Below are 24,132 nucleotides of genomic sequence, written 5' to 3' on the forward strand. Positions count from 1 at the left end.
GAAGAAAATGGCTCCCAGAGGATGTTGGGCAACTTGGAAAGTCCGTATGTGTCCTTGATTTCATGAGTTTGGAGGCCTCTGGTATTTCATTTGGTAAAAGGAGGAAGAGCTTACGCGGTTTGTCTTTTCTTTCTCAAACCTGGGCGTAACAATGGTTATAAAAGTAATCACATTCTTATTATTTTGAAGGGAGAAATAAATCTATAAAGCAGAAATAAAGTTTTTATAATCCGTAATTCTATTTTGCATAGATAAAAAGTATCCTTAATAGTTTTAGTATATCTTTCGAGATTATTTTGTTTGGCCACAACCATATTTATTTACACTTAAAAAAATGAGACCACACTCATTCTAGCAGATTTTATAACCTGTTGTTTTCAATTTCCATCGTTTTATGGATTTTTTTTTGTGTCAGTACACACAAATCTATTTCATCCTTTAAGACAGGCTTGTCCAACCCGCAGCCTACAAGCTGCATGCGGCCCAGGATGACTTTGAATGTGGCCCAACACAAATTCATAAACTTTCTTAAAACATTATGAGATTTTTTTGTGATTTTCTTTTTTGTTTTTTTTTAAGCTTATCAGCTATCATTAGTGTTAGTGCCTTTTATGTGTGGCCCAAGACAATTCTTCCAATGTGGCTCAGGGGAGCCAAAAGATTGGACACCTCTGCTTTAAGGCTTCTGTGATATTTCTCTGTACCAGGGGTTAATATTCCTTGTTGCACAGCACATGGAATCTATTCCAAAGTATGACCCTAGTTTTATTTGTACATTGCTACTGGCACACTTTTTTTTTTTTTTTTTTTCCCAATAGTTCACTTTTTGGGGATTGTGATATGTGTTATTTTTTTCTGGTTGCTTCCTTTTCCTCTGGTTTGACTACAGATCAAGACCTGTGTTATCCCAGTCAAGCTACAGATACAGATTGCCCTTTTCTTTCAGACAATAGCTCTAATTTAATGTCCCCTTTCATAGTTACAAGTCTGTTCTTCAGAACAAAATCTTGACAGCCAGAATTATACTTGACACTTTATTCCAGCATATTACTGCTGGTGAGAAAGGCGGTTGACTTGTTTTGACCCAAGTGAGCTTAGTTCTAAGAGACTAGGAAGGTGGATGATGAGCAGCTTTTGATGGTTTGACAGCCAGCTGCAGGACATCCATTGTGCCCAGGACCGAGTAGCTGCTGATAAATGTGGGTATGGTAAATTACATTTGATGGCCTCTTTTCCCCTTCTGTTTTTGAGAATTTTATCAAACATTACATTGAGAAAGTGCTTTTGAGAAAAATATTTTTTATTCTTATAGGATAATTCTTCTCTAGCTTATACTTGTTCTAAATGGCAACATTGGTAGTAGTCATGGAAAAATTTTGGTGATGGGTTTTTTTAAACAGGAAATATAGTGTAAATGTTATTTAGGTAGTTTTGATTTCTTTAGGAACTTAGGTAGCATTTCTCCCCTCCTTCTATGAGTTTAGTGATATCTTTTATAGACTTAAATTCTAAAATGGAGATGTTATGCCTAGTTTTAGGTAAAGGCATTTTAGTTTTATGTTCAATTACTTTATACATTTTGTTTGTTTTAGTCTTGAAATATAATATGCTTTTTTACTTTAACATCCTTCTGTAGGATTCTAATGTGATTTTTTTTTTCCGTCTTACTACTGTGCCTGTAATTTTGATTATATGGCATCCTAAATTTAATTTTGTAAGTAATTCAAGATACAGTTAATCTCAATGAATTAACTCACAAAGTAAATATGGGAATTTTTTTTGAGACAGGGTCTCACTCTGTCCCCCAGGCTGCAGTGCAGTGACACAGCCTCTGCTCACTGCAACCTCGACCTCCAGGGCTTCAGTGATCCTCCCTCCTCAGCCTCCCAAGTAGCTGGGATTATAGGCGGGCACCACCACACCTGGCTAATTATTGTGTTTTTAGTAGAGATGGGGTTTCACCATTTTGGCCAGGCTGCTCTCAAACTCCTGACAATTTATGGGGATTTTGGTTATTTGATCTTGACTCTTCTCGAACTCCTGACCTCGTGATCCGCCCACCTCGGCCTCCCAAAGTGCTGGGATTACTTACATGCGTGAGCCACCACACCCGACCTGATCTTGACTCCTCTGTATACACTTGATTTCCAGTAATTGGCGTGGTTCCAGTTTTACAGTTTGTTGTTTCCTTCTTCCTAAATTTATATAAATAATTATCTGTACAGATTTTCATACCTTTTAAAATTCAATTTAAAATAATTTTTATAAATTGATTTAATGCAAACATAAAAATGGTATGCCCAATTCTCCATTTTCCTTAAAAAGTCAGCCCCTTGTCCCCCCAACCCTTTTTTTTTTTTTTTTTTGAGATGGAGTCTTGCTGGGTTGCCCAGGCTGCAGTGCAGTGGCATGATCGTGGAGCTCACTGCAACCTCCACCTCCTGGGTTCAAGCCATTCTCCTGCCTCAGCCTCCCGAGTAGCTGGGATTACAGGTGTGTGCCACCACACCCGGCTAATTTTTGTATTTTTAGTAGAGACGGGGTTTCACCCTGCTGGCCATGCTGGTCTCGAACTCCTGGCCTAGGTGATCCGCTTGCCTCAGCCTCCCAAAGTGCTGGAGTTACAGGCGTGAGCCACTGTGCCCTCCCACCCCCCTTTTTTAAAAAAAGTAATTTTTTTCTCTTTCCATCTACTGAAAATGGGAATGGATAGTTAGCTAAACAGGTTAATATAGGTGAGGAAGAACATAAAGTCAGTTGGACACTCTGGTGCTCACAGAAGACTGTAGCTTCACAAGACTACTTTGGCAACTTTATGAACTGCATTTTTTCCTGTGGCTGAGAATCATGCTGTCAGGCCTCTCAGTTTGCGGGAACCAGCTCTCAAAGTAGCTATTGTGTGTTATCTAAGGTAGTGATGGTGGGGTTGAGGGTGGAGGGAACAGATGTATTAGAGGGACCAGGATGGGTGGCCACAGGTATAGTTTGAAAAATCAATTTAACATACATATCATTTTATAATACAAATTCAAGGCTGGATGCTCTGGTTCATGCCTGTAATCCAAGTACTTTAGGAGGCCAAGGTAGGAGGATCACATGAGCCCAGGAGTTTAAGATCAGCCTGGCAACATAGTGAGACCTGGTCCCTGCAAAAAAAATTTTTTAATTAGCTGGGCATGGTGGCTCACGTCTGTAGTCCCAGCTACTCGGGAGGCTGAGGCAGGAGGGTCCCAGGAGGTCAAGGCTGCAGTGAGCCATGATTGCACCACTGCACTCCAGCCTGGGTGACTGAGTGAGACCCTGCCTCTTAAAACCCTGGCCAGGCGCGGTGGCTCATGCCTGTAATCCTAGCACTTTGGGAGGCCGAGGTGGGTGGATCACCTGAGGTTGGGAGTTCGAGACCACCCTGGCCAACATGGTGAAACCCTGTCTCTACTAAAAATGCAAAATCAGCTGGGTGTGGTGATGCATCCCTGTAATCCCAGTTACTTGGGAAGCTGAGGCAGGAGAACCACTTGAACCCTAGAGGCGAAGGTTGCAGTGAGCCAAGGTCGCGCCACTGCACTCCAGCCTGGGCAACAGAGTGAGACTCTGTCTCAAAAAAAATAAAATGAAATAAAATAAAATAAAAGACAAAACCCAAATTCGCTGTACCCCCAGTAAAACCCAAATTTTGGCTTGAAGATTAATAATTAATAGCTTAATTATTAAGCTATTAATACATAATAGCTTACATTAGCAGTTAAGGAGCCCAAGCAAGTAATGACGGGAGACTGTGCTCGGGTACAAAGGGTGGGTCTCTGATGGAGCAGCTGGAACACTTGATTGAGAAGCAGGAGATAGGGGTTCAAGTTTTGGATTTGCCACCAATTAGAGATGTGACTTTGGGTAACTCACTGGGTCTTTCTTGGTCACAATTTGGAAAATGAGAACATCAAACTAGATAGTCTCCAAAGTCTTAAGCATTTTAGGTTTGCCTCTGGTTAAAGGAATGCTCTGTGGACAGCTGGATTTGACCAGTTATCAAGGTAAGATTATATCATTTGGGAAACCAAAGTAAACAGTTCCAGACTTTTCAGCCAATCTTTATCAGGGTGTTATTTGTACATCCTAACAAATCACAGAGCCATGGAGACCTTAGGATGAATAAACCATAAGCCTCCTGCCTCTTCCTTTTTCTTGACCATCCAGTCCTACTATGCAGAGACAGCCTTTAAAAACTATTTCACTATTTCTGTTTTTTGCTTCCCTTGTGGTTACTTCCATAAGGCTAAATAATACGTTTAGACTTTTGTTCCTTGATTTATCAACTTTAGACGTTATCTGTGAATTTTTTGATGTGAAAAATGAGAATTTAACTCACTTTTTTACCCTGTCATTATTTTGTATTTATATTACTTTGAAAGTCATTTATTAATCATCTTTATAATTTTAAATGATAAACTTTAATTTTTTGATCCATCAACTTCCTGTAGGGCCTCTTAACTTGCCATTTTGGAAAATGGGATTATAAGTACCCCCTTCACGTTCCTCTTTTTATATTCTACCTTCTGACACCAGTACTCAACTTACATATTGTCTAGGTTATAAAAGGTTAATATTTTTATTCTGTCTTCCATTCACCACCAAGTATTGTGTGCTTTCCTTTACATTTAGATTGCTGTTTTTACTGCATTCGCTTTCTCTGCCTGCTATGAACATATGCAGAATCATAAGTGTATGATTACTCAAAATGTTTGTCTTTTAAAAGCTAAGGAAGTAATTTGGTATGTGCTTAAAGACTCAGCTTATTTTATTTATTTTTTTGAAATGGAGTCTCGCTTTGTCGCCCAGGCTGGAGTGCAGTGGCGTGATCTCGGCTCACTGCAACTTCCACCTCCCAGGTTCAAGCAATTCTCCTGCCTCAGCCTCCAGAGTAGCTGGGACTACAGGCGTATGCCCTGCGCCCGGCTCATTTTTTGTATTTTTAGTAGAGATAGGGTTTCACCATGTTAGCCAGGCTGGTCTCAATCTCCTGACCTCGTGATCCACCCGCCTCGGCCTCCCGAAGTGCTGGGATTACAGGCGTGAGCCACTGCGCCCCGCCTAGCTTATTTTATTTTTTGAGACAGAGCCTCATTCTGTCGCCTAGGCTGGAGTGCAGTGGCACAACCTCGGCTCACTGCAACCTCTGCCTCCCAGGTTCAAGCAATTCTCTTGCCTCAGCCTCCCTAGTAGCTGGGATTACAGGCACTCGCCACCATGCCAGCTAATTTTTTGTTTTTTTTTTTAGTAGAGACGGGGTTTCACCCAGATGGCTAGGCTGGTCTTGAACTCCTGACCTCAAGTGATCCACCCGCCTCAGCCTCTGAAAGTGCTGTGATTACAGATGTGAGCTACCGCGCCCGGCCAAGACTCAGCTTATTAAGCCATTTATTTACTCATTTATTCAAGATATATTTATTGAATACTACAGTTATCATAACAGTGCTATTTATAATAGTGAAAAATTGGAAATAACCTAAATGACTTCAGAGGATTAGTAAACTAAACTACTTTATGTTCTTATAGGGAATGCTCTGTAGACGTTTAAAAAATGATACAAAAATGTTAATAACATGGAATATTTTAATTTATATTAAGTGAAAAAATATTTGTAATACAGTATATACAATATAGGCTCATTTTTGTTTAAAAACAATGAAACAAAACCAACCATATAAGAAGCTAGCAGGGAAAATGCTGGAAGCATATACATAAAATTGTTAACTTGGTAATGTGGCTATCTCAGGTTACAGTGATTTATGTTTATTTTTAATGCCCCTATATTTTCTCCATTACCCCCAAAGAACACAAGTCACGTCTAAAAGAATACATTGTTTTAAAACTTTTTTTTTTTTTTTTTAATGAGATAAGGTCTCAGTGTTTTCCAGGCTGGAGTACAGTGATGCAATCTCAAGTCACTGCAACTTCTGCCTCCTAGGCTCAATCCATCCTCCCACCTCAGCCTCCCGTGTAGCTGGGCTACAGGCATGTACTACCACACGCAGCTGGTTTTTGTATTTTTAGTAGAGGTGGAGTTTCACCATTTCATCCAGGCTGAGAATACACTTTTTAAACTTAGAGATACAAAATTAGAATTGCCAGTCACATGTTTTCTTGGAATACACATGCTACAATAATGTGGGAGTACCCGGTAAGAATTCAGTAAATATTTGTTGAATGAAGGAGAGAATGATTGAATAGCAGAGATTCCTAGGTCTGTGGTATTGGCACTTAAATACTTTCATAATTTAATCCAGAAACAAATCCTTAGTTCAGTTATTTCAGAAGAAAAATTATGAATTGAGCTGTCCTGCAGAAGCTAGGAAATAGCTTTAACTGGATGTTGGTTGTGCAGTGACAGATCCAGCAGAATTGAGCCCTCCACTGAAGCAGCCAGGCAACAATGCTGTTTCACAGTATGCAGGATCTGAATAAAAGTGTCCTTTGTGCTTATTTGAGACTGGGGGGCGGGACTTGTGGCAATTTACGTTATTTTTCCATAATGGAAATTGAGGCAGCCTGTAATCCTGCTATCACACATGGCAACTACTTATTTAATTTTTGGCAATTTGGTAGCAGCTGTGGACAAACAATTATTCTGCAAAAAGAGCCATGCCAGCTGCATTCTGACCCAGTTGCAAATGCTTGGGTAGACCAAACTTCCTATTCACTATCTTTCTAAACCAGGGATAGCTTCAACAACTCACCTGCTTTTTATTGATATTTGGAGCTGCTGGTAAGCGTCTACATATTTGAGAATGCACTCTCTAATGCTTTTTTATTGTTGTCACCAACCTTCACTAGGCACCTACTTCATTCAGGCACTGTGCCAGACACGGGGTTGTAAGCTGTAAGGTGTTACACAGTGTGGATAGACTGCTTTCATTTTGACAGGTGGGTCAGCATTAGATTTATTTTTAGTAGACTAAATTGCAGTGGAAAGAAAGAATCTGGTGTGGAGGCAGTTGAGAGCTGTGTTCCTTTGGTCCCCAGACTCCCCCTGAATCTGCTGTCTGGGTGTTCATTGATGTCCCCTTGCTATGCCATGTGCTTTCACAAGCTGCTGCTGCTGCCTGCGGTACCCTTTTTTTCATTATGGAGACTGACAAGCTTCTGACTGTAGACTCTGTCTTTTCCATCAGGATGCCTGCCCCATGTCCTTGCAGTTTTGTCTTCTCTGTGCTCCCTTAACCGTTAGCAAATATCACTAGAATAGGATTTGTTTTTTAAATGGCAAAAGCCTACTTACTTAACTGTATTAGTTCAGTCTTTCAGTATACACTTATATATTTTTTTAAGCTCTTATATCCCAGGGACTTAGAGAGATCTTTCAGTAAAGAAACAGGAAATTAGGTAGGTAGGGTCGTCTATAATGAGTAAAAAAAACAGCTTACTTTTGACTGTGAATGTCTGTAGGGCAAGGGCAAAACGCTGACAATCTTTATTTCTATCTCTATAGTGCTGGATTATCACAAGGGACAAATTGGCCTAAATAATTATATGAACCCACTCTATTAGAAATTACCTTCACACTGTTAGATAATGGCCTGTGGTAAGAAGCAAGTCAAAACTTTTTAGAATGTAGAACTGCACTGTTCAGTATAGTAGCCACAAGCCACATATGGCCATTTAATATTAATTAAAATTAAACACTTAATTCCTTATGATCTCATGTGGTCAGTAGTCTACATGAGCAGCTACAGTTTTGGACAGCACACATTAAGAATATTTCCATCATTGCAGAAAGTTCTACTGGACAGTGCTAATCCAGCACCTATAAAAGAGTTGACATATTTTAAAGCATTTGAAGTACATTCATTTAACTCTTCTCTATGGAAAGATGTTCCAGCAAGCCAAAATTCCCTGTACTTTCTTTACATTTTTTCCTTGGGTTGTGGCACCCTCTAGTGTTCTAGCAATACATAGTCTAGTGATTTGAATTGAAGAAGATTGTAATATTTTGGAAAATTCTGTATGTGTATGCATTTTTCTAGGGAGGAGCTCTGTAGCTTTCACCCATCCCCAGGAGAGTTTATGATTCAAAAACGATTAAGAACTCTATGATAGAGGTATTTGTATGGTCAAAATTCCTAATGTGATCTGTAAACATTATTTCACCCAGTGTAAAAAAATATTAATAATAATGTAACTGTCCCTTCAACATCTCTTGCTGTCCCCGTTGTCTTTGTACGTGGAATAATAAGTTACCCTTATATAGCACTCACTATATACCATGTCCCCTTAAGCCCTTTTTCAAATAGTAACTCATTTTGTCCCCAGTAATTCTATGAAGTAGATTCTGTTGTTTTCCTTCATTTGACAGATGATACAACTAAGACATAGAAAAAGTCAAATGAAACTTCTCCAGGTTGCTAGTAAGGGGCAGAGCAGGAAATGGAATGCAGTATTCTGGTTCCATAGTCTGTACCACCCTGCTGGAGAAGTGAGGATGTGTTTAAGGAGGCATGAGGTAGAATGGAGAGGAGACTCTCTAGACACTTGTACATGCTGAGTCCAGTTGTATAATAAGAAAAAAGAGTGGTAACTCTAAATCGCTCTTTCCCATGCTGGAAATGATATCCATTACCCACCATTGATTTTCAGTAGGTCTGTGAAGTCCACTAGGGAGTTAGAATGGTAGATAAAGGTCAAAGGTACCATTGCTACCACATTTACTTTGGTTTCCAAAAACCTGATCTAGTCATCGAGTAATATGACGAATCATTTTCTGTTTGTCAATGTTATTTCTATAAAGAGACAATATAGTACTATGATGTTGATTTTGAGGTTTGCAGGAATGTTAGACTTAAAGAGTAGGTGAGATAGACTCACAGACATAAGTTTGTGTTGATGTCGCCTACTTTCCTGTCTATGCTCCCTTCTCACTTCTAAGTGTCCCATTTCTGTCTGTATGAAGCATTTTATTTTTATGTATTTATTTATTCTGAGATACAGTTTCACTTTGTCACCTAGGCTGGAGTGCAGTGGCATCCTCTCGGCTCACTGCAGCCTCTGCCTCCCGGGTTCAAACGATTCTCCTGCCTCAGCCTCCGGAGTAGCTGGGACTACAGGCGTGCGCCACCACGCCCAGTTAATTTTTGTATTTTTGGTAGAGACAGGGTTTCACCATGTTGGCCAGGTTGGTCTTGAACTTCTGACCTCACGTGATCCACCTGCCTCCCAAGGTGCTAGGATTACAGGCGTGAGCCACTGTGCCAGGCCTCTGAGACATTTTACACTCTATAACTTAGCATCTTTTTAATGATTTGTTAAATTTGAGATTCATCAGTGTCTGAAAGCAGAAACTCTAATTGTAATCTTGTAAAAATGGGCTCCATTTTTTACATCACTTCTTTATGGAGGGTATGAAAAGCCCAGATTGCTGCTTACCAGCACTGTATGAGTAATTTTTGATGCAGGTATGTGTTTTCTTCTTTTTGTATTAATCGGGGCCTAGAAAACCATGTGTAGCATTTCAGAGAATTTAATTCTGGGAATTGGGTACACAGGTGTTACAAGATGAAAGAGCACAAAAGACACTGAGGTAATCCAGATAGGAAGCACTACCACCCCTGGGTTTGGGGGAACAGAAGAGAAGAACCTGGAAGCTCAGAGAGGTCCTCCTGCAGCTGGTAATCTGATCTCCGAGTGGAATGCCATTCTGCTGGTACTCAACCACCAGGAGAGAAGGGGCACAGCTGGAGTTGGGAGGTGCAACGCTCCTCTTGCTTGATCAATGCTGATATTATAGCAATGAAAACAGCAAAGAAATCCCTTCTTCTCTTCCCTTCCAGTCTCCCTAGGCAAAACCTAACAGGATACTGGCAGGAAAGTCTGGAAAACAGGGTTGGCAAGCTCAGCCCCAGAGGAATAGTACAACTTGGACAAGAATAGAAGACAGGGCTTGGAAGTGAGAGAGAGAGAGAGAGAGAAACAGCCAGCACAGCCTTATAGGAGAATTACAGAAACTGTAACTGCCTGGGTGTAGCTTTAGTAATTAAAATGTGCAGCTGATTACCCACAATCATTTATTAAAGAGCACATTATGATAGATCTATTCATAGAGACTTTATGGACCCAAGCCCTGACTTCAGTGAGCTTACAGTATTTTGTTTTTTTCTTTTGAGACGGAGTCTCGCCCTGTCGCCCAGGCTGGAGTACAGTGGCGCGATCTCGGCTCACTGCAACCTCCACCTCCCAGGTTAAAGCGATTCTTCTGCCTCAGCCTCCCAAGTAGCTGGGATTACAGTCATGTGCCACCATGCCCAGCTAATTTTTTGTATCTTTAGTAGAGATGGGGTTTCACCATGTTGGCCCAGCTGACTCCAGACCTCATGATCTGCCCACCTCGGCCTCTCGGGATTACAGGCGCGAGCCACCACGCCCGGCGCTTACAGTATTTTCATAAAATCATCTACTCATCCCTAAGTCATTATGAAGTTGTGTGGTAAAGCTTTTTTTTCTTTTTTTTCCTTTTTTTTTTTTTTTTGAGATGGAGTCTTGCTGTGTTGCCTAGGCTGGAGTGGCTCACTGCAACCTCCACCTCCCAGGTTCAAGCGATTCTCCTGCCTCAGCCTCCCGAGTAGCTGGAATTAAAGGCAAGCGGCACCACGCCTGGCTAATTGTATTTTTAGTAGAGATAGGCTTAACCAGGCTGGTCTCGAACTTCAGACCTCGTGATCCCCCAGCCTTGGCCTCCCAAAGTGCTGGGATTACAGACATGAGCCACCACGCCCGCCCTAAAGCTTGTTTTTCTTAAACGTTATATAAAAGCATTAACTGGATTATTGTGTTATTAACTGGATTATTAAAGTTAACTGGATTATTGTGTTATTAATATTAAGGAATATTTACAAAGTTAACCTATTGGTATGAAAAATATTTGATTAGTCATACAATTTTGTTAGTTTTAGATGCCCCAAATTAGAAGTTAGTCTTACCCAAGGCAAGGCTACTTCTAAACTTGAACTGTGCTGTTCTCAGTTCTTAACGTAAGAAAGGAGCTTTATCTAGTGACAGTTTGCTCTAGCATGTCATTTAATTTTAATTTTCTTTTTTTTTGTTCTTTTTTTTTGAGACGGAGTCTCGCTGTGTTGCCCAGGCTGGAGTGCAGTGGCCGGATCTCAGCTCACTGCAAGCTCCGCCTCCCTGGTTCACGCCATTCTCCTGCCTCAGCCGCCCGAGTAGCTGGGACTACAGGCGCCCGCCACCGTGGCTGGCTAGTTTTTTGTATTTTTTAGCAGAGACGGGGTTTCACCGTGTTAGCCAGGATGGTCTCGATCTCCTGACCCCGTGATCCGCCCGTCTCGGCCTCCCAAAGTGCTGGGATTACAGGCTTGAGCCACCCCGCCCGGCCATAATTTTAATTTTCAAAAGGATGAATTTGGAAGACTACTATATCATAACTATTTGTTTTTAAAGCTCATTTTGTTAAAAGTCGAAGTAATACATTCATATAATAAAAGATCAAATAGAAGGACTTACAATAAAAACCAATAGTCTTGCCATTCTTTCCCTATCCCGAGTCCCACTTTTCAGAGACAATTAACTGTTTTTTGTTTATAGTTTGTTTTGTTTATGGTATCATCAAATAGTAATGCCTCCATAACTCTAAATAATATGTCTATACCACTATTTCTTGATTTATCAAATGGGCATTATTGACTTTCTTTTTTTTTTTTTTTTTTTTTTTTTTTGAGAGGGAGTCTCGCTCTGTAGTCCAGGCTGGAGTGCAGTGACTTAATCTCGACTCACTGCAAGCTCCGCCTCCCGGATTCACGCCTTTCCCCTGCCTCAGCCACCCGAGTAGCTGGGACTACAGGCGCCCACCACCACGCCCGGCTAATTTTTTTGTATTTTTAGTAGAGACGGGGTTTCACGGTGTTAGCCAGGATGGTCTCTACCTCCTGACCTTGTGATCCGCTCTGCCCGCCTCGGCCTCCCAAAGTGCTAGGATAACAGGCGTGAGCCACCGCGCCGCCTTGACTTTCTTTTATGGAATATAAGGTACTTATTTTTTTGGTACTTTTTCTTTCGCTTCTGCTGTTGATAGTTACATTGTAATACCATTTCCATCTCCTCCTGATAGTGTCTCCTGACTTCATCACCATGTAAGGAATAGGATATTAATATTCTAGTCATTCTTTCACCTCTCTGCCCCTCTCCTGCCTCCAAATCTCTGTCAGCCTTATCTTTGCTTTTTCATTGTCATGGTTCATAACTTTTACCTTCTGTTTTGTATTGTATTTCATTTTCTGTATTTTGGTCTGTAGTTGGAGTCTGGAGATGGGACTACATATACAACTATAGCTTCATTTTTTTTTTTTTTTCAACTGTGGAGCCAGCCCAGTGATGTGGGAGGATATTTTTTTTCTCTCCATGTCTGATATCATCACTCATACACTCTTTGAAAGAGAATTATCCTGGGTCAAATGGATTCTTCTTTTCTTATGTTCAATTTTTACTCAGAATTAAGGCACATTTTACTTTGCTTCTATTTTCACTCTGACTTGAGCTGTGGTTGTCTTTAATTTTTACTGCTGTGGTGAGATTTCCATCCATTACCTTAGTGTCCACTGGAGAAGCAAACCCTATAGTTGACTTTAGGCTTCTTTAGGCTTCTTGAAAAAGGGTAAAATTTCTATCCTAGTTATGCAGTTTATATTCTGGATATGTCCAAGAATGTAAGTTGAGCCTGCCTAGGTTTTTTTTTTCCCCTGCATTTGGACTGTAGATGGAGGCTAGGTATCAGATTTTCCCTTAGGCAGTTCTTGTGGTTTTTCTTTTGATATGATAATGCTATTGATTAGACTAATGCTTTCTTTTACATTTAGTTACACTTTGATTAGATTTCCTGGCCTGCTCTTTCTGCTTTGATTTTTAAAATACTCTACACTTAATCTCATCTATTATGTGTGGATTAGACTAAATTTAACTCCCTTGGACATTTCCTTCAATTCCAGTAGCTCCTTAGGTATTATTGACTACAAGTACCAGGGTGCTCTGGACCAAGACAATCTTTTTCTGTTTTCTTCCACTAACCCACCCATACTGGCCTAGAGGGACAAAAGTAGGAACTCTTCTGTACCAGATTACCCCTACCCCAACCTCTTGTAGTTTATATAATAAAGAAGGACTTCTTAATTTAATTTTTTTTTAAGAGAGAGAGTCTCACTCTGTCACTCACACAGGAGTGCAGTGGTGCGATCTTGGCTCATTGAAGCCTTGTCCTTCCAGGCTCAAGCAATCCTCTTGCCTTAGCCTCCTGAGTAGCTGGGCTATAGGCACGTGCCATCATGCCCAGCTAATTTTTCATTTTTTGTAGAGACGGGGTCTCCCTACGTTGCTCAGGCTTGTCTCAAACTCCTGGATGTAAGTGATCCTCCCACCTCGGCCTCCCAAAGTGCTGGGATTACGAGTGTGAGCCACTGTGTCTGGCCAAGAAGGATCTTTAGATGAAGGATATATTGCACCCCAGGTAATGATGCAGGGTAAGAAAGGTTTTAGTAAAATTGTTACCATGTTAAGTTATTGTTTGGGGGAATTATTTTTCTTTTTTCTTTTTTTTTTTTTTAATGAAGTATTAAACTAATCTGCTGAACACCACTGGCTCTGGGTGATATATATGCTGTTTTATTTGAATGTGGTGTTGAGTCACAGGTCATTATGTGTTGCCAGCGCTTTCATCTTACTTTTTATATCAGTTCAGAGGAATCACTCTCAGGTCCATCTGCTGCCTCTTCATTTTGTGCACTGTTGTGAAATTATGCTAGGGGCCTTGGTTTCCTATAGTTTCATTATTTTATGTCTAGGAGAACAGTATTTCAGTTGCTGGAATTAACATAGGGCTTTTTTAGATGCCTGATTCAGTCTCTTACACACAGTTAAGAAAACTTTCCTCAAAGATGACTGTCTAATTTAGAAATGAAGAAATTGAGGCCCAGTGTTTGTGAGACTAGTCAAGGAATGAGTCAAGAAGGATAGGATCAGGAAGACACAGAGATTCTGGCATCATCATCATAATTAATGTCAGGCACTTATTGCTGGGCACTGTGTTCCTGACTTTATCTGGATTATCTCATTTAATCCTCATATCATCCTTTTGAGAATAGGTAGTCATTTTTTTTTCATTAAAAAAAAAAAAAAAAAAAAAGAATTGTAGCTTAGAGGTTAAGTAACTTGTCCAGGGGTTCTGGATGTCTTGGTGATAGACTGTGCTGTTTTATAAAATGGAGAATATTTAATATGTTTTTACCTATTGACAGTTCGCATCACTTTAGCTATCCAGGGAATCTAACTCCTCATGGAGGAATGCTAAAATGCTTCACTAAATTGATTTGGGAGAGTGGGGTCTGATGATGTCCAGCAATATGTCATATGACATATCAGTCATATCTGGCATTAACCAGCCTGCTTCCTTTGTGATTTTATGGAAACATTGTATCATTCGTAAGTATCCCATTCTAGTTCAAAGAAGTCAGAAATACCTTTGCCTTTGCTTTTCACAGAGTGTACTGAATAAAAATGGTTAGAGAGGCTGGGCGTGGTGGCTCATGCCTGTAATCCTAGCACTTTGGGAGACTGAGGTAGGTGGATCACCTGAGGTCAGGAGTTCAAGACCAGCCTGGCCAATATGGTAAAACCCTGTCTCTGCTAAAAATACAAAAATCAGCTGGGCTTGGTGGTGCACCTGTAATCTTAGTTACTTGGGAGGCTGAGGCATGAGAATGAGGTTGCAGTGAGCCAAGATCACACCACTGCCCTCCAGCCTGGGCAACAGAGTGAGACTCTGTCTCAAAAAAAAAAAAAAAAAAATTGGTTAGAGAGGCCAAAGAATGGGATAGGGAGAGAGGTGGAAAGAGATGAGGCTCTAGGCAGAAATGGCAAGCCTGCGAAGCAGACAGCCCTATTGATTCATGCTGTGAACTGCATTCTGGAGCAAAGAATTGAAATCCATTATGCCAAGTGCATAGCCTGCAAATCCCTTTGAAAAGCAGTTAGGTGCCATCTAATCCCAAATCATTTAAAAATAATTTTGAACTACCCAGAATTCTAAAATGCCCTAAGCAGTTTGTCTCAAAGAACAGTGAAATGGATGGAAAAATAGCATTTTTAATGGTATCTTTCTCTCATATATATTTAATTGTGTGACTTAGTGTGTGAAATTGTTTTAGATTAGTACAAATCCGGGGGCTAGGATATATTCCCTTGGATATTCTGAAACTCACATGAAACAGGATATGGAAGGGTAGCTTATTAGGTAGCTTAAACATTCTTTTCTAATTTTGCCATAATATCAGACTTTGGAAAAAGTTGCAAGAATAGTACAAAGAATTCTTATGTACCCTTTACCCAGATTTTCCAAATGTTCATATTTTACCATGTTTTCAAAGACCTCAGAAAACTGAAAATTTGGTTATTTACATAGAAACAAATCACCTAAAGAATAAAGACATAGCAGGATTAGTTTAAGAGAGCAGTTACTCAGATGAACAAAGGATTTTAGAATCAAAAGATCTCAAGATGGAAAAAGGCTTCTATAATAGAGTAGGACAAAATAAGATAAAAATTTTACATAAATAATTACGTTCTTTTTACATGTAGCCATAGAGGTCATATTTCTATATCTATATGGTTGACATTTTTTGGTAAACTCCAGATGTGTAGTGCTATATACTGTTACATGATAGTCAAATTTTTAATGTGTGTATATGTTTGTGTGGGTTTGTATTAATACAAGTAGAGTACATTTGTATTAGTGTTACTGTACAACTAAAGCACTCAGCTTTTTAATATACATCAAAATTTGAAATATGTATGCCTTTTGGCCCAGCAATTTACTTTCAAGAGTTTATTATTCTTAAAATAATTTATTTTTAAAAATAATCATCAAATAGTATACAAAATTTTTAATAAAGATAATAAAGGCTGGTTATATTATTCTACTGTAAGATTAGTCACTTCTTTTTTTTAAATTTATTTTTATTTGTTTGTTTATTTTTTGCTCTGTCACCCAGGCTAGAATGCAGTGGTGCATCTCAGCTCACTGTAAGCTCCGCCTCCCGGGTTCACACCAATCTCCTGCCTCAGCCTCCTGAGTAGCTGGGACTACAGGCGCCCGCCACCATGCCCAGCTAATTTTTTGTATTTTTTTATTTTTTTATTTTTATTATTATTATTTTTTGAGACAGAGTCTCACTCTGTCGCCCAGGCTGGAGTGCAGTGGCCGGATCTCAGCTCACTGCAAGCTCCGCCTCCCGGGTTCACACCAATCTCCTGCCTCAGCCTCCTGAGTAGCTGGGACTACAGGCGCCCGCCACCATGCCCAGCTAATTTTTTGTATTTTTGTATTTTTTTATTTTTTATTTTTATTATTATTATTTTTTGAGACAGAGTCTCACTCTGTCGCCCAGGCTGGAGTGCAGTGGCCGGATCTCAGCTCACTGCAAGCTCCGCCTCCCGGGTTCACGCCATTCTCCTGCCTCAGCCTCCCGAGTAGCTGGGACTACAGGCGCCCGCCATCTCGCCCGGCTAGTTTTTTGTATTTTTTTTTTTAGTAGAGACGGGGTTTCACCGTGTTAGCCAGGATGGTCTTGATCTCCTGACCTCGTGATCTGCCTGCCTTGGCCTCCCAAAGTGCTGGGATTACAGGCGTGAGCCACTGCGCCTGGCTAGATTAGTCACTTCTTTGCACAGAAATTACACTGGTATATAGGGTGATTTTTAAAAGTTAGTTGTAAAATATACATAACAATAAATTTACCATCATAATCATTTTTAGGCATAAGGTTCAGTAGTGTTAAGTACATTCACACTGTTGTGCAGCCAATCTCCGGAAGTCTTTATCTTGCAGAACTGAAACTCTGTTCTCCCAGCCCCTGACAACTACTAGTCTACTTTCTGTCTCTATGAATTTGACTACTCTAGGTGCCTCATATAAGTAGAATCATACAGTATTTGTTCTTTTTTGTGGCTGGCTCATTTCACTGAGCAGAATATCCTCAAGGTTGATCCATGTTGTAGCATGAGTCAGAATTTCCTTTTTTAAAAAACTGGTTTTAAATAAGACTATTTTTTGGAGCAGTTTTAAGTTTACAGCAAAATTGAGTGGAAGATACAGATAATTCCCCTATACTTCTCTCCCTTACACTTGTACAGCTCCCCCACTATCAACATCCTGCACCAGAGTGGTACATTTGGTTCCAGTTGTTGAGCCCACATTGACACATTGTTGTTACCCAAAGTCCATAGTTTACATTAGGGTTCCTTCATGGTATTTTACGTTCTATGTATTTGAACAAATATATAACTCATATCCACCATTATTGTATCATATAGAGTAGTTTCACTGCCCTGAAAATCCTCTGTGCTCTGCCTGTTCATCCCTCCCTTCCCCCTAATCCTTGGTAACCTCTAATCTTTTTACCATCCCCATAGTTTTGCTTTTCCAGAAGGCTATGTGATTGGAATCATAAGTGTGTAGCCTTTTCGTATTGGCTTTTTTCACTTAGCAATATGCATTTAAGCTTCTTCTACATTTTCTCATAGCTTGAAAGCTCATTTCTTTTTAGTGCTGAATGATATTCTGTTGTCTGGATGTACCACAGTTTATCCATTCACCTACAGGAGGACATTTTGGTGCTTCCAAGGTTGGGCAATTATGAATAAAATTATAAACATCCATGTGCAGGTTTTTATGTGGATGTAAGTTTTCAACTCCTTTGGGTAAATACAAAGGAGTATAATTGCTGGATTGTATGGTAAGAGTATGTTTACTTTTATAACAGACTACCACACTGTCTTCCAAAGTGGCTGTACTATGTTGCATTCCCACCAGCAATGAATGAGAGTTCCTGTTGCTCCACATCCTCAATAGCGTTTGGTATTGTCAATCTTTCGAGTTTTCGATATTTAAATAGATGCGTAGTGATATCTTATTGTTTTAATTTGTAATTCTCCCATGACATATGATGTTGAGCATCTTTTCATATGCTTATTTACCATTTATATTTCTTCTTTGGTGAGATCTCTTCAGGTGTTTTGCCCTTTTTAAAATCGGGTTCATTTTCTTATTGTTGAGTTTTAAGAATTCCTTATTTTGGATAACAATCCTTCTGATTCATCTTTTACAAACATTTCCTCGCTGTCTATGTCCTGTCTTCTGATTCTTTTGGCAGTGTCTTTCACAGGGCAGAAGTTTCTTGTTTTAATGGAGTCCAGCTTATCGATTTTTTGCTTTTATGGATTGTGCCTTTGGCATTGTATCTTAAAAGTCATTGCCATACCCAAGGTCAACTAGATTTTCTCCTATGTTATCTTATAGGACTTTTATGGTTTTGCATTTTACATTTAGGTTTATGATCCATTTTGTGTTAGTTCTTGTGAAGGGTGTAAGGTCTGTGTCTAGATTTCTTTTTTTTTTTTTTTTTTTTTGGTGTGTGATTGTTCACTTGTTCCAGCACCATTCATTGAAAAGACTAATTTTGCCAAACTAATGTATTGCCTTTGCTCCTTTCTCAGAGATCAACTGGCTGTATTTATGTGGGTCTATTTCTGGACTCTCCCTTCTGTTACATTGGTCTATTTCTCTGTTGTTTCACCAATACCAGACTGTCTTGATTACTGTAGGTTTATGGTAAGTCTTAAAGTTGTGTGGTATCAGTCTTCTGATTTTGTTCTTTCAATATTTTTTTTTGGCTGTTCTGGGTCTCTTGCCTCTCCATGTAAACTTTAGTGTCAGTTTGTTGATATCCACAAAATAACTTGCTGGGATTTTGATTGGGACAATGTTGAATCTAGAGATCAGGTTGGAAGAACTGACATCTTGACAGTATTGTGTCTTTCTATCCATGAACATGGAATATCTCTATTTAGTTTTTATTTGATTACTTTCATCAGAGTTTTGTATTTGTTTTCATATACATCTTGTACCTATTTTGTTAGATTTATACCTTACTCAGTATTTCACTTTTTGGTGGTACAAATGTAAATGGTATTGTGTTTTTAATTTAATTTCAGATTCTACTTATTCATTTCTAGTATATAGGAAAACAATTAACCTTGTCCCTGCAACCTTGCTGTAATCGCTTACTAGTTCCAGGAGGTTTTTTTATTGATTATTTTGGATTTTCTACATCAACAATCATGTCATCTATGAAGAAAGACAGTTCTATTTCTTCCTTCCCAATCAGGGTACCCTTTATTTCTTTTTTAAAAATCTTATTGCATTGGTTAGGACTTCCAGTACAATGTTAAAAAGAAGTGGTGAGAGGCGATTTCCTTGTCTTCTTCCTGACGTTTTTTTTTGAGACAGAGTCCCGCCGTTGCTGTGTCACCCAGGCTGGAGTGTAGTGGCATAATCTCAGCTCACTGCAACCTCTACCTCCTAGGTTCAAGCAATTCTCCTGCCTCAGCCTCCTAAGTAGCTAGGATTACAGATGTGTACCACCACGCCTGGCTAATTTTTATGTTTTTAGTACAGACAGGGTTTTTCCATGTTGGCCAGGCTGGTCCTGAACTCCTTACTTCAGGTGACCCACCTCCCTTAGCCTCCCAAAGTGCTGGGATTACAGGTGTGAGCCACCTCACCCAGCCTTCTTCATAATCTTAATGGGAAAGCTTCTAGTTTTTCACAATTAAGTATGATGTTAATAGTAGGTTTTTTGTAGCTGTTCTTTATCAGGTTGTGGAAACTCCCCTCTTTCTAATTAGCGTTTTCTTCCTTTTTAAGACTGAGTAATAGGTGGTACATGTATACCACTTTTTTTTTTACCCATGCATTCATCAATGGTCACTTGGGTTGCTTCCATGTTTTGGCTGTTGTGAATAAAGCTGCTATGAACATGGGTGTACAGATGTCTATTCAAGATCCTACTTTCAGTTTCTTCTGGGTATATATATCCAGAAGTGGAATAGCTGGATCATGTGGTAGTTCTATTTTTGATTTTTTTTGAGGAACTAATATGTAAAATTTTATATACAAGGACAAATTTTATACTGCATTGATGTTTATTTTATAACAGCAAAAACTTGGAAGCATATTTGATCAGCAGGTGACTGGTTATATAAATTATGACACATGGATATAATAAAGTATTATGCAGTGCTTTGAAAAAGATATGGTAGATCTGTATGTTTTGACATGCAACAATGTCCAGATATATTGTAATATGAAAAAGACAATATGTATAATATGAACCTGTTTTTATTTTAAATCTATGTATGTATGCTCCGAATTTATTTTTCAAAAATAATGAACTTCTGGGGTGGGGAGAAGTGGAGATTATAAATGTGATAGAAGAGCCAACTTTTAACTTTACTGCTTTATTAATTACTGTATCATTTTGGGGTTTAAAGGAAGCACAGTTTTTTGTGTTTTTGAGGGGGAGGGGATTTGTTTGTTTGTTTGTTTTTGAGACCGAGTCTTGCTCTGTCACCCAGTCTGGAGTACAGTGGCACAACCTTGGCTCACTGCAACCTCTACTTCCCAGGTTCAAGCACTTCTCCTGCCTCAGCCTCCCAAGTAGCTGGGATTACAGGCGCCCGCCACCGCGTCCGGCTAATTTTTTTGTATTTTTAATAGAGACAGGGTTTTGCCATGTTGGCCAGGCTGGTCTCGAACTCCTGACCTCAGGTGATCCACCTGCCTGGGCCTCTCAAAGTGCTGGGACTACAGGCACGTGCTGCCATGCCCTCAAGAAGCAGTTTTATAAGCAGAAAGACCAATTTGAATTTTTGGGAAAAAAGTTGACTCTCACTTGTCTTTGACATACAGAGAAAATGTTAAGTATTTCACTTATTTACTAAGTGTTTTTATGTCCACAAGGTCAAATGCTAGTCACTGAGGTATCTTGAGTATCTTTTTATTGTTATATTTGAATGTCTTTTTATTATTAAGGGTATCTGTTGTTTTGTGATCTGAGGTATAAAATTAGTACAGCGAATTTCCATCAAAATGGTTTCACATAAGGAACACCACTCTGTCATTTTTATGTCACATTTGAGTGGTGCTTCCCATTTCCTATGACTTGGTATGGCATGGTAAGTAGCGAAATTGGAAGTTTGTCAAGGTTCCTCTGATCTTGAAGAAAATCTCTCTTAGTTTAAGCATTGTGTTATATTACACACTGAATCATGTTCTTTTTCTTCTTTGTCTGACAGTAGAACTTCATGGAGGAGCACGGAGTGACCCAAACTGAACATATGGCTACCATAGAAGCACATGCAGTGGCCCAGCAAGTGCAGCAGGTCCATGTGGCTACTTACACTGAGCACAGTATGCTAAGTGCTGATGAAGACTCGCCTTCTTCTCCTGAGGACACCTCTTACGATGACTCAGATATACTCAACTCCACAGCAGCCGATGAGGTGACAGCTCATCTGGCTGCTGCAGGTAATGTTGTTTGGATTAGAAGCTCTTCTTTAATTTTTATTAATTAATTAATTAATTTATTTATTTATTTATTTATTTTGGAGACAGTGTCTTGCTCTGTTGCCCAGGCTGGAGTGCAGCGGCACAATCACAATTCACTGCAGCCTTGATCTTCTGGGTTCAAGTGACCCTCCCATCGCAGTCAGCCTCCAGAGTCGCTGGGACTGCTGATGCATACCACCACATCTGGCTCATTTTTGTATATTTTGTAGAGACAGAAATCTCACTGTGTTATGCAGACTGGCCTCAAACTCCTGGGCTCAAGCGATCCTTCTGCCTTGGCCTCCTAAATTACTCGGATTACAGGTGTGAGTTACCATGCCTGGCCTTTATCACAACTTTTTTAAGCCTTGCAGTTATAACTTGAGCCTGTGTTGTACTGAGGTTTGAGGTCCAGAATCACTTGCTATCAGTGTTATGACTTTGGTTTTATTTTTTCATCTATTCTGCCTGTGTTTTGGCTTTAAACTGAAGCATTGATTCCAATTACATTAAACAGAATCACTGACACATATTTAGATTTAAATTTACCTTCTTTTCTATATGCTTTCTCTTTGCCCTACCTGTTCTGTTTACTTTTCTCTTGGCGTTTTCTTTTGTAGTGATTGAAAATTTTCTATTTTTTCATTTCTTTTCTTGTTAGTTTGAAAGTTATAAGCTTTTACTATTATCAATACCTGTAGAAATTATAGCATACATCCTTTATTTATCAATGTCTTATGTTGACTAGGCTCAGTGGCTCACACCTGTAATCCCAGCACTTTGGGAGGCCAAGGTGGGAGGATCACTTTAGCCCAGGAGTTTGAGACCAGCCTGGGCAATGTAGTGCGATCCCATCTCTACCAAAAAAAAAAAATTAGCTGGGTGTGGTGATGTGCTCCCTAGTCCCAACTACTTAGGAGGCTGTGGTGGGATGACTGATCGCTTGAGCCCAGGTGTCAGAGGGTGCAGTGAGCTATGATTACACCACTGCACTACAGCCTGAGTAACAGAGTGAGAGCCTTGTGTCCAGTTGAAAAAAAAGGAAAAGCAAAAAGTTGTATGTACTTGAAACTTTTAACCTCTCTACAGGGATAATACAAATTTCTTAGAACACTTGCACTTCATGCGCCCATCCTATATGCTATTATTGTCGTTTGGTGTACAGTTGGCTCTCTTTACTGTGGATTCCACATCTGTATATTCAACCAATTTTGAATCAAAAGTATTAGGAAAAAAAATTAAAAGTAACAATATAACAATTAAAAATAATACAAATAAAAGGCCAATATAATATAACAACTATTTATATAGTATTTACATTGTATTAGGTATTATAATATTAGCATTAGTAACCTAGAGATGATACAGAAGGACGTGCATAGGTTATGTGCAAATGCTACATCATTTTATTTCAGGGACTTGAGCATCTGCACATCAAGGTGCTGGAACCAATTTCACGAGAGTTTGAAGGGACAACTGTATTTTAAACACCACAAGACAATTTTTTTTTTTTTTTTTTTTTGAGATGGAGTCTCACTCTGTCACCCAGGCTGGAGGGCAATGGCACAATCTTGGCTCACTGCAACCTCTGCCTCCTGGGTTGGAGCAACTCTCCTGTCTCAGCCTCCCGAGTAGCTGGGATTACAGGTGTGTGCCACCATGCCCAGCTAATTTTTGTGTTTTTAGTAGAGATGGGGTATCACCCTGTTGGCCAGGTGGGTCTTGAACTCCTGACCTCAGGTGATCCACCCACCTTGGCCTCCCAGAGTGCTGGGATTATAGGCGTGAGCCACCGCATCTAGCCAACAATATTTTTATTTAATAAATAATATTCATTTTTTTTTCCTGCATCTCCAACTGGTCTCCTGAGATGGTTTTTCTTCCGCCTAAAAACACCATTTAGTATTTGCATTAGCATGGATCTGCTAGTAGCAAGTTCTATTTTTGCTTGTCTATGAATGTTTTTACTTAAACTTCAACCTTGAAGGATGTTTTCACTGAGTATGGAATTCTAGCTTGGTGGTTATTCTTTCCTCATGTTGAAAGGTACTGTTCTGCTGTCTTCTGGATTCCATTGTTGCTATTGAGAATTCAGCTATTTCATTCTAACTGCTAGTCTTTCAAAGATTATCTCCCACATAGCCTGCCCCCTCTCCCCACCCAACTGATTTTTCTCTTTAGTTTTTGTGATGTATTTGGCTCTGATTTCTATTTATTTATTCTGTTTAGGATTTTTTTGTACATCTTGACTATGTGGACCAATGTCATCAATTCTGGGACATTTTAGCCACTAGATTTTGCTTCTGCTGCATTCCATCTCTTTTCATTCCATGGCTCCAGTTACTTATGTTAGTCTTCCTCACTTGTATGTCTGTTACTATCTGTTCTGTATGTATCATCTTTCTGTGTAGTTTCTTCTGTCTTTCAACTTGTGATTTTCTTCTTTAGCTATTGTATTAGTCCGTTTTCACGCTGCTGATAAGAGATACCCATGACTGGGAAGAAAGAGGTTTTAATGGACTTACAGTTCCACCTGGCTGGGGAGGCCTCACAATCATGGTGGAAGGCAAGGAAGAGCAAGTCACGTCTTGCATGAATGGCAGCAGGCAAAAAGAGAGAGAGCTTGTGCAGGGGAACTCCTCCTTTTAAAACCATCAGATCTTGTGAGACTTATTCACTATCACAAGAACAGCATG

General features: G+C 39.6%; 1 protein-coding gene across 5 annotated transcripts in view; it reads left to right on the forward strand.

Annotated features, from left to right (window-relative positions):
* NRF1 (nuclear respiratory factor 1) overlaps positions 1-24,132 on the forward strand; it is a 148,890-nt gene that overhangs the window by 26,176 nt on the left and 98,582 nt on the right. For 4 of the 5 annotated variants that reach the window (XM_045388374.3, XM_045388375.3, XM_045388378.2 and 1 more), the window contains exon 2: positions 21,184-21,415. In XM_045388374.3, coding sequence (XP_045244309.1) covers positions 21,193-21,415 — 223 coding nt within the window. In that variant the 5' untranslated portion in view covers positions 21,184-21,192. The remainder of the gene's footprint in view (positions 1-21,183; positions 21,416-24,132) is intronic. The other variant, XM_045388376.3, reaches the window with a different exon arrangement.

Source organism: Macaca fascicularis, chromosome 3 (genome assembly GCF_037993035.2).
Source record: "Macaca fascicularis isolate 582-1 chromosome 3, T2T-MFA8v1.1".
Classification (NCBI taxonomy): domain Eukaryota; kingdom Metazoa; phylum Chordata; class Mammalia; order Primates; family Cercopithecidae; genus Macaca; species Macaca fascicularis.